General features: G+C 34.3%; 1 protein-coding gene across 1 annotated transcript in view; it reads left to right on the top strand.

Moving 5' to 3' along the window:
* LOC117182520 overlaps nt 1–3,664 on the top strand; it is a 43,936-nt gene extending 40,272 nt beyond the window's left edge. Inside the window, exon 2 of the mRNA XM_033375618.1 lies at nt 3,573–3,664. Within this exon, the coding sequence (XP_033231509.1) occupies nt 3,573–3,664 (92 nt within the window). The remainder of the gene's footprint in view (nt 1–3,572) is intronic.
* Nucleotides 3,665–12,042: the final 8,378 nt, after the last annotated feature.

Below are 12,042 nucleotides of genomic sequence, written 5' to 3'. Positions count from 1 at the left end.
GAAAATAATGCCAAATTCTGCTGGGAAGTTGTCACGCGAATTCGTTTTTGGTCCACTGTGAGCAAACGCGGCACCCATCGCGCGCAGAGCTTCTTCATGCCCCAAACTGAATGCACGATATTGCTTGCTCACACGTTCCAATGATATGCCTACAGCATTAGCTACCTCTCTCAATTTCACTTTGGGATCATTCAACATCATATCATGGATTTTTTCGACATTTTCTGGTGTAGTGACATCTTTTGGGTGCCCAGATCGTTCAGCATCAACTGTGCTCGTACGACTACAACGAAACTCGGTAAACCACTTATGAATCATTCCAATCGACGGTCCCAGAGTCCGGGTAATACTTATCCAGCTTGGCCTTGGTCTCGGATATCGTTTTCTTGCGAAGATAGTAGTGTTTGATCAAAACTCGAAACTCAGATTTTTCCATATTAAAAAAAACTCGGAAGTTAGTCGCTTCTTAGTGCTATAACTTGTAAATGCGTAAACATTAATGGCTGAAGTTTTGACAGGCGTCATTTGAAGGATCAAGCTCGACGAAAATGGTTCACATTAGTGAATACTAATGCCATCTCTTAGAATTTTCAGGTACTTATCAGACTGCCTAGTATAATGTTCCTATTGTATTCGTCACGTAACGTTCTGGCCGAGTTATTTACAGTACCTGGCCGCAACCAAACTGTCCTGTTTTAGAATTTTCGGCTTAAAAGGACTCCATGATTCGTAACCAGCCTCTTGATCTGCACTTCAAGTCTGAATTTATAACACAGCCACACAAAAAAAAAGTGTGCGGATCTGCTAACAAGACACACGTATTCCTATGGATTTTGGGGCGCTGAATTCAAATTCGGTATCAAAAATCACCCATACGTCATGGTTGAGCCATAACCTCAAAAAATGACGAAAAATCATGCACTGAGGCAAATAAATTTCAAAATAATGCCAGTGATGCAAATTTTCACTACAAAAACATGTCGACAACTGTGAAGGATCAACCCTTGTCTGATATCAACTTATTTAACATAACTTTACCCAACAGAACCTGACCTCACCTAACCTTAATTAACAGAAATTTATTGAACTACACGTAAATCTCTGGAAGCATATTTTCCCAGTAGCAAATTTGTGCTATATCGAAGAATACATCTTTAGGGAAGAACAAGGGGAACGTTTTCATCAAGACATAAAAGTGATGGAACAACGATATCAGGGTAGATGGGACGAGGTCATGATGGCTGATTTTTGCTGCAAGAAAAAATGTGAACACGAAAGATAGTATAAATATATCCCTTAAGTTTAAGAAAAGCAGAGAGAAAAAAATTTTGAATAAAACTCTTATTCATTTGCATGTTTAAGTTACAGTTCTAAATTTTAATTGATACAAACATTGTCAGGTTAATTGAAATGGGGTCAATTCTACTTGTAGTTCTAAGTTTCTTCAAATGAGTAATATGCGTCTAAATTTTTAACCACCTGTAGTACAATGAAATTAATTTAATTGTGTTACAACGGGAACACTTAAGTTAAGCTGTGTTGCGTTAAGCAAAATTTCGTTAGGTTCTGTTAAGTTAGTTTCATTTGTAGGTTAAGATCGAGTTAACCTATTAAATATAGCACACCGTGCGCTTACATAACTACATGTGTGGTTAAATTTCATTCGGCTATGTTAGGTTAGGTCAGGTTTTGTTAGGTTAGGATAGGTTAAACCTCTATGTAGGTTAAGCCGAAGCTGAATGAAACGGTACCGTAAACACAACGGGACAACACAATGAGTTTAATTGTGTTGCGTGAAGTTAGGTTAGGTTAGGTTTTTTTAGGTTAGGATAGGTTTGACCTCTTTGCAGGTTAAGCCCAAGCTGATTCAAACGGTACCGCAAACACAACAGGAAAACACAATCGGTTTAATTGTGTTTCGTGAGGTTAGGTTAGGCTAGGCTAGGTTAGATTTATTTCTAGGTTAGGCTCAAGTTGACCCATTTGATGTAACACACATTTGCTACTGGGAAAATATGCTTCCAGAGCTTTACGTGTAGTTCAATAAATTTCTGTTAATTCAGGTTATGTGAGGTCAGGTTCTGTTGGGTAAAGTTATGTTAAATATAGTAAGTTGATATCAGGCAAGGGTTGATCCTTCACAGTCGTCGACATGTTTTTGAAGTGAAAATTGCATCACTGGCATTATTTTGAAATTTATTTGCCTCAGTGCATGATTTTTCATCACTTTTTGAGGTTATGGCTCAACCATAAGGTGATGGGTGATTTTTGATACCGAATTTGAATTCAGCGCCCCAAAATCCATAGGAATACGTGTGTCTTGTTACCAGATCCGCACAATTTTTTTTGCGTGGCTGTGTAATTGATTAAATTTTAACACTACTCTGCTCTGCATTACCTCTTCTTTCTCTTTCCAATTTCTCTTTTTCTCATTGCACCGCATTCATGTTCACTATGGCACTGTAGCATGAAGAAGACTGTACTATCGGGACTCGACTCGGACGGAACAATAGGCCCCCCAACGAGCAGGTCAAGGGGCTGGTTAGGAACCATGGAATCCTTTTAAGCTGAATTTTCTTCAATTTATTAACACTTGTTTAATTTATGAATTTTCTCATTATAGATATTTTATAATTATAGTTTCTATATCCATATACTATTTGGAGTAGAATAATAAAGGTTGTCTGTTTTGGCGTATCTCATTCCAATTACGGGATACTTTATATTCACTCCAATTTTAAACATCCAAAAGAAAAAGTTAGATACCTGAAATAATCGAAACCCGTAGATTCTGTATTTCTAACCTTCTCGTAGATAATTTCAAAATTTTACCAATTTTGAATTTTTAATAACTTTCATCTGCTCTACTTGGTAGCCTAGTCGCATTAGTATAGGCACACCCATTTTCACTAACGCTATAGTATACATTACTAACAAACCTTTTTAAATAACTCACAGACTAAATTTATTGGGTGAAAATAGCCTTTTAAAAATGTCAATGAACACTTGAAGGGGAACCCTATTATAGAAAACTAGCGGTACAGATAATGCTGAATAAACTTCACTGAGTACGCATTAACAAGTGCGTTTTCTTCGCTTTTTTAGTGCCTTTTCATCGGCAGGGACACTTGTTCAATTCTCTCATCATTTAATACAAAGTTGCATATTTTTTTCTCACTCTTTCCTTCGAATACCATACTTTTTGTTTTATTTGCGTTAAGTTGATGTTTTTAATGCAAGGTAATAGAAAAGCAACGACACGTGAATTTCTTCCTAGTTTTTAATATTTTACATTACTTTATTGGGATATAATTTTTTACATAATTATAATAATTATATAATGAAGATATACTGTAGATAAATTTAAGGCTGAATTAAAACAAAAAAATTTTGAATTGTTCATAAAAAAAGGTTATTAGTGAATCTAAAGTGTGACTATAAAACATGAAAATTGCTTCGGGTATTTTATTTAGCAATATTTAAGTAATGAAAACTAAGTATTTATCATTTTATTTTATAATTCACAATCTTAGCCTGAGGTCTCGAAGAGAAACTAGTGTCTGAATTTTTAGGGTTCACAGCGGCTCGGATAAAGCAAAGGGTTTTTGACAGTTCTGGGTCAAAACTCAGAAGATCCAACCTATTCACCTGGGATGCTCAGTAGATACAGGATCTACTTTTGGAGATCCCTGATCTCGAGCCATAGTAAATATTTTTTAAAACCGTAACATAGTTGTGGTTGATATCAACTGAAACAGTAATCGACAAAAAATTATAATATGCAATACTATTTAATCTTTTGCAATCCTCGAGAAAAACGAGGCAAGAACGAGGAAGAATGAGGCGGGACGAGCAAGAATGTGACGACACAAAGCGATGAATGGAACCGGGAAAACGAAAAGGAACCGAGGAAAGAAGGTGGCAAAAGCGAGCCAGGCTCGGTTTTGAAGTTTCCGGATGTTCTTTCTCCGAGAAATAAAAATGAAAGTTGCTATTGTAGGAAATTGTAGTTGAATGTGGGCAAACATTAAAACAATTTTTGGGGATAGAATTATGCTCTTTTTTGTGGAAGTTGAACCATTTTGTTTTGAATAATTAATTTTTTTATGTGCATAAGTCGTTTTCTGTATTCACAATATCCTTTGTTGAATATAAAATGAAATGTTCAGTTCAAAAGTAAACTTCTTTTCTTGTTGATTATTGAAATATTTTTTCTAAAATTCATGTTTTTCGTAAAACTGAGCGTCTTTTTTTCTAAAATCAAAAAATGGTTCCGTTCAAATATCAACTATTATAATCAGGTTTGAAAATTCAGATACCTTTTGGATAAGAGAAATACTTTATGTTTTAATTAAAAACGACGACTTGAATGGAGGCAATTGTCAAGTGTGTGTACCTAAAAACTAAAGGTCAGCCTGCAGCCTGTCCTACTTATGTGTATACAAACGCTCCTTGTACACACCCTTGAAAAGTTGAAAAGAAATATAAGATTATAAACATTTTAGGTGTAACACACAGTGGCGGATTGAACACCCAGGGACGCAGCCGGAGATCCAATACTGGGAGCGACTCCTAAAAAAAAAGTCACTGGAGAAAAGGATAAACTGTTTCTCAGGAGCATAACGTGAACGTATTAGATGTGTTTAACACTTACCCCCCACCGCCCCACGACTGCAATAAAAAGTTTTTGAATTTTTGTGAAAAATCTAAAATTCAAATTTTGATCAAACAAAAAAATAATTAAAAATAAAACATTATGTTTTGTGGTATAAATATGCAAATTACAAGTCTCCCACCAAAGAGCTCCAAATTCGTTATTATTCAATCTTCTTGGAGCGCGTTGTTTTTATTTTAAGCTTCGTCCTAATCTTAAAAAAAGCATTAAAAATAAAAAATTCAATTTTTTTAATAACAAAATAGTTTATTTATAGGAGTTCGACTCTTTGAATTATAAAACCAAGATAGTGCAATTATGTCTGTTTTAATACCCATGCATATAATTAATTGTAATAACACAAATTGAATGAAACTATACATTTTGCAGGGTAGCTGAGTAAAAAATTAGGAATAAGGAACAAAAATATTAAATTATTCATTATAAATAAAATTTGAGAATGTGTTCGTTAAAGCGAAAGGAGCTTCAACAAAAGATAATCCGCAATTACCAAATTACAGTTTTGTCGATGCTTTGACCTTTAATTTTAAAATGTGTATACAAAAATTTGGGGAAGTACAAAGACCGATCATGCAGCATAGACACGCTGCAAGTTGAAAGCGATAAGAATGTGCCCGCGCAGCGGCAGATAGTTTTTCGGCTAAGAGTTCAACCAATGGTTAATTTCTTTTTCATGTTTCTTATTATTTTTCAAGAATGAAAAACTTGTTACACCATAGACTGCAAGTTTTCAAGTACTTTTGCGGCGAAGATTCAAGTCAGGCCTGTCCAGAGAGGGGAGTTCGACTCAATCACCACATGTTCGAGTTCTGCCACCAGTCTCTCTACTCAGCTTCGTTGGTGGTCGATTTCTGAAATGGAAGGGAGGTATCCAATTCTGTAGATACGTAGTATCTCAGAAGGTGTCTTAGGGCGACTGTTTTTTAAAATAAAATGAAGTAATTTATGATTCAAATAATTAATAAATTAGCAGTAAAAGAATGCATTCTTACAAATAGGGAAAGTACATAATATTTTGTTTGAAATAAGTTGGAAATAAATCTTCGCTTAAACGCATAACGATTAATTGCATAACCTGTTCTTGTGAGAGAAAACTCAGCGAAAATTTTAACTTTACAAGTTTATCGCAATAGAGAATTTGAAGGCCTTTTTCATTGAACTACTTAATTCCCTGTAATAAGTAATAAAAGAGCAATTACATTCTCTACACTATATTACTGTATTGCAATAAATTCACATTCAATGTATGAACTTTTATAAATATTGAAGGGCAATGATTTCAACATTTTTTAAATATTAGCCCTACTGATAGAAATATTAGAGTATATGCTAAAGATTCTCAAGACTCTGAGAAGCTCTGAGAAATTCTCCGAAGCCACTCAAGGAGATATATTTTAAGGACCAGGTAGCTCGTTCAAATGTTTTAAAGGCTTTAAAATGTCCTTTCCGAAATTGAAATAAAGATACGATCATAAATAACAAGCAGAGAGGCTGAAATTGAAATAAGAATTCGATCATAAATAACAAGCAGAGAGGCTATATCAATAGAGTATCCAGTGGGCACAACATTTGGCGACGTCTTTACGACATCGTTACGACCTCTTTACGGCAACTTTACGACATCCTATGTCCATGTCGTTTCGGTGTCTTTACGATAGCGTAAAGACATCGTCAGATCATACGACTTATTTACAATATCGTAAAAACACCTTAACGACATAGGCATAGGATGCCGTAAAGATGTCGTAACGATGTCGTAAAGACGTCGTCAAACTTGTGCCCACTGGGTAGCCGATACTCAAGAGTCTTTTGTTAAGCTTTCGGAATAAAAGTTCGAAATAGATTTTTTTAATTTTCATAGTTAACAGCGTAAAACATAATAATTCGAAATCTACGGGTTTCGATGATTTCAGATACCTAACTTTTTTTTAAATGTTTAAAATACGAATTAATACAACTATTTTTGTAAATGTAATGAGATACGCTAAAAAACTATTCATTTATGAAACACAAAATATGTACCATAATAATCTAAACTTTAAGCCTGCAAATATTTCTATAGAAAATCTTCACAAAACGAAACCGCAATAAAAACTAGCATTTTGAACCTATTTTCCGAAACGCTAAAACCAAAATTTCTCGCAGATTACAGAAGAGCATAAACGGCAGGTAATCTATGGTGCTCATCGCAAAATGAAATTAGTACGCATTTTCGCAAATGAATTTCTCAGCACATAGTTCAATTAAATTTATTTAAAAGGAAAGCAGAAAAGTGTTCTGTTTGCTTGAAAGTATACACTCAATATTTAAAAATTAAAATATCAGTTTGTGTTTGTACGCAACGCAATGTCATGCAAGCGAACTGTTGGCACTTCCATGTGGATCTACGTAACGAAAAAACCGCGTTCTCAACCAATCAATGAGGCAAATTTAAATTTTTGAAATTCAGAAACTGTTCATGCAAACACTAATGTATTTCTCAATGATATTGGATTATTTAATGTCTAACAAATTTCTTTGGAGAAAGAAATTTGGCACTGGACTAGTCGAATAGCAAATGTAGTTAATACTGCTGCATTATTTATTATATAATTAAAAACATTGGAATATAAAATAATAATAATATACTACATTGAACTGTTATTAATAATATTATTGTTATTATTAGACTGAGTACAATATTAAATAAACATTTGAAAAATTAATGTTCAAAAAGGGATAATATAATAATAATAATAATAATAAATATGATATTTACCAATTTTATGTCTTACTATAGTACCCTAATTTTTCCATGTAAGTACCCTACCGATAGAAATGTCTGAGTATATTTTAAAGATTCTCTAGGGTCAGAGAAGCTCAGAGAAATTCTCTGCAGGCACTCAGGTAGATATATTTAAAGATGCAGGTAGCTCTTTTAAATGTTTGAAAGGCTTTAAAATGTCCTTTCCAAAATTGAAATAGAAATACGATCATAAATAACAAGAAGGGAGGCTGGAATTGAAATGAGAATTCGATCATAAATAACAAGCAAAGAGGCTATATCAATAGCGTAGCCGACACTCAAGGGTCCTTTGTTAAGCTTTCGGATTAAAATTTAGAAGTAGATTTTTTAAATTTATAGTTAACAGCCCAGAACATAATAATTCGGAATCTACGAGTTTCGATGATTTCAGATATCTACCTTTTTTTTTAAATGCTTAAAATTGGAATTAATACAACGTTTCTCGTAAATGGAATGAGATACGCCAAAAAAGACAACATTTTTTAATTCAGCTATAAAATTGTATATTAGTATATAAGTTATAATTGTAAATAAGCATAATGAGAAAATTCATCAATTAAAAAAAAAAGTGTTAATAATAATTGTAAGAAAAATTGAAGAAGGGAGAGTCGGTTAGCGGCGGCCAACTACTGTAAATAACTCTGCCCGCCTGGTACATGACGAATACAAAAGGAACATTATATTACCGTCGCAACACTCTTAAAAGGACCACTAAAAGGATCTAGGGTTAGTAAATCGCAGTGAAAAGTCGACTAATACTTTTCGATCTAGTTCTTACGCGTCGACTTTCAAAGTCGATTAATCGATGGAAAAAGTCGACTTTTTTGCCAGAATTGAATTTAATTCACTTAAAACTACTTACTTTAAACCCAATTCGCTTAAAATTACTTTAACCCACTCTGAATGAAAAAAAGGAAATAAATAGAAACATTTATAAAATATTTGTAAATAAACATATTATTGAAATCAATATTTTGATACATTTCATCAATTTAAATAGTCATTTGAATTATTTTTCAACAAAATATTTTTCATGTAAACCACACAAAAAGAGAAGTTGGCTGAGGTGCTTTCCCGAAATGCGTGTACGCAGTTGATCAGCTGTCAGTCCTGCATGGGAAAATACAGTGGCGTAGCTACGAAATTTTTCGCCCGGGGCCAAAAATAATTTGCCGTCCATAGTTCTCAAATCTGCATTCAATTTAAAGATAGTTTTTCCGCCCCAAACATTTGCGCCCGGGGCAGCGACCCCCTTCGCCTCCCCCTAGCTACGCCACTGGGAAAATAGTCTTTCAGAACGAACGGATGTAAAAAGTATTGGCAAAAATCTCATTGCCACCTTGTAGACATGTGGGTACTCCCCCTTCATAGAGTTCCACACGACCAACGGATTTGGATTATCTTTCCGACTCACCATTGGCCTATTTAAATTATGCCGTAATTCTACCAGCAGCACACCAGCAACGTCTTGCCCGGCACTTATGGATCTTTCTCTCACAGACTGATCAAAATCTGAGAAGAGATCGTCGTCGGGATCTACATCCTCCTCAGGTTGCTGCAGGTTTCGTATCATTGCTCTGGTGTCAGCAGTAACTTGACTTTTAACCAATTTAGCTGTAAGAAGTAGCGCACATTAATATGGATAATACACCCAGAAAAGTTCTTGTTAAATTAAAGAAAACATTCTTTTTATTAGGATTTTTTGATTCAACATAAAAAAATATTTTTATATTAAAAGAAAATTTACTTGATATTAATAAATGAGTTCACGCAGTTTCTTTCATTTAAAGAAATTATTTGTTCAAATAATTTGTTCGATTTAAAACAAAATTCTTTTTATTCAAAAAAGTTACTAGGAACAATGAGAGAAATAATTTCTTTAGAGTCATTAATTTGAAATAAGCAAATTATTTATTTAAATCAAAGAAATATTTTCTTAATCCACACTACCAATGCGCCACGCGATACGAATTATTTATATTTTTAAATTATTAATTATTCCCGAGCTTGTAAAGCTCCGACTTCACTACAACATCTTAGGTTAATAATTATATTTTTGTTGAATCATCAATAATATTACGAATGGAAAATTCAGTAATTAAAAAATAATAATAATTTTTTACCAGTTCACTACAAGTTGTTTCGATTTGCTGCCTTTTTTTGTGTGCTTCACTTCAATTTTATGAACAACTCGCAGGTCGTTGGCGAGCGTTGTCGTACTTTTGTTGTAGGAAAGTTCTTTCTTTCACTCACTAAACCGCACTTTCAATCCGTCACTTATTTTTGTGAAGTAAACCCACACGGGACTAGGACCCATATCTGAGCTTCTATTCAGTATAAACTACCTGCACACAGTAAAATGACAATTTAAAAATATATATCTGTCGGCAATTAGAGATCAAATGACTTAAAAGTCTCAAGTAGTCTTTTTTATCTTATTCCAATGTGAGTTAGTGCACCAATTAGCCAAAGAAAACCCCCACTCTTTCATCAATGACCAGTGATACCAATGATAAGTCGATGGGGGATAACATAATGTAGTCGACGGTGATGAAATTACCTACTAAATCTGAAGACATTTCAGAATCAATTTTGAAGACTGAATTTACAATTCAACTTCTCACTTTATTCTTATCGGCCCTTCTTAGGTCCAACAATAATGTTTTTACGAGGAATACTTTCAAATAATTGACTTATTTAAATGTATATATTAGGGTGATCCAAAAAATTACATTTTAGAAATTTTAACGGGCTTGTTGGACAAATCGTTCTCGTAGGCAAATAAATGTATGTCTATTTTTTATTTTAAAAACATAATATTTTTAGAACCCGCTCTGGCCTTTTTTTATGTCTTATGGGGTTTAACATGTAAAATGTTTCCAATTTATATTTCTTCGATTTTGGACAGGAAATTAAAAGTCAATTTATTTCATATTTGATATACTTGTTCACTTATCAATGAATATTGCATTTATCGCATTTTTATATCTCAGAAATATTATGCAAAAGTTTTAGGCATATCAAAAATGACATAAAATGGCAATATTTGGAAACTCATTGTGACCCTCAGATATAATTGAGTAACTTGACATTTTGAAGAGACATTCTTTGGGCTATTGAGAATAGATTACTCAAAGAAAAATGATTAAAAGTATAATTTACATTGAATAAAGAGTAAGAAAAGTTGAAGAAAATTGACACAATTAAGTTGAACACCGGCTGAAGAAACTGCAGGTGGACGGCTGCAAAAAAAGTTGACCCTCGGTCGGGCCTTTCATTGTGCACCGTATTTGCTTGGTCCCAAAATACGGTCACTGACAATGAGTTGAACGGCAGAGTAATAATAAGTTAATAAATCTATAGCTGTTCTCTGGGTTAAACCTGTAGCTGGTGTAAGGACTTCTTTACTTCAAATCAGGAAAGTTTGAAGCCTCAGAGCGAGTTCTAAAAATATTTTGTTTTGAAAATAAAAAATAGACATACACTTATTTGCCTACGAGAACGATTTGGCCAACAAGCCCGTTAAAATTTCTCAAATTTGATTTTTTGGGCCACCCTAATATATATAATATTTTTTATTCACAGGTATGTATTAGTGTTCTGAACAAAACATGTAACAGTGACAAAACGATAATTGGAAATCCTGTAGGCAGTAAAAAACTTTGAATTATCGAAAATAAAGGTATTGATGCTATAAACGTATGTAATACATTTGTACGTTTGCAAGTAGCCCGCCAGAAGGGCCAGAAGTAGCCTTGCACGCCATTGGTTGGCGCTATACGTTCGTGCGCGTCATGCGCGGACGGCTTCAGGCGTGAGGTATATCGCTATCGCAGAGCAAAAGTTGCAAAGCAAGCAGCACACCTGCTGCAGCTATATATTGTGGACTTGGTACGCGGCGGTAAGCAAAGTGGTCGGAAAAAGTCGAACGAAAAAAGTCGACTTCGAGTCTACTTTAAGAGCGCAAAGTCGATTGTAAAATGTCGACTTTCGACTAAAGACGAAATCGACTTTTACAACCCTAAAAGGACCTTGAAAAGGACCCAAATCTCTCAGACTATCTCAGAGACTAAATCATTCAAATCGACTCTGATTATAGACTCAAATGGGCCAGGCTATTTCGCTAGAAAATGCCCAGCAATAAGCGTCTAAAATTCCACAATAAGAGTAAGATAACTCCTAAATTTATTCACTTCTGTTTACATAGCGACCGCCACACAGTTTCCTATTCTCCCAAAGAGAACGCGTTTTCAATATATTTAATTACTTCTAATTGTACCGGTAACGCACCTGACAGAGATATTTTATATTCCTCAGAAGTGGTCATGTTTTGATTTTATTTAATTCCTCCTAAGAAGCTCACAAAATATGTGTAATAAGTTGTTGTAATTCCTTCATGCGGAATGTAAATTCTGACATTTTAATTCTCACCAATTTAACCTTGCCTCTCCAGCAGTGCCTCCACAACGTGGGATTTTTCGGCCCCCACCACTCTCCCGTCTGGGAGCGACACATTCAAACGTAGCGTGTCGGTGAGTCGGCTCTGCTACATGTTGCGTAGACTAGCCTCTTGTAAAGCCAA

The sequence above is a fragment of the Belonocnema kinseyi genome, chromosome 2 (assembly GCF_010883055.1).
Source record: "Belonocnema kinseyi isolate 2016_QV_RU_SX_M_011 chromosome 2, B_treatae_v1, whole genome shotgun sequence".
In the NCBI taxonomy this organism is placed as follows: Eukaryota; Metazoa; Arthropoda; class Insecta; order Hymenoptera; family Cynipidae; genus Belonocnema; species Belonocnema kinseyi.
This window is presented reverse-complemented; position numbering and strand designations above follow the sequence as displayed.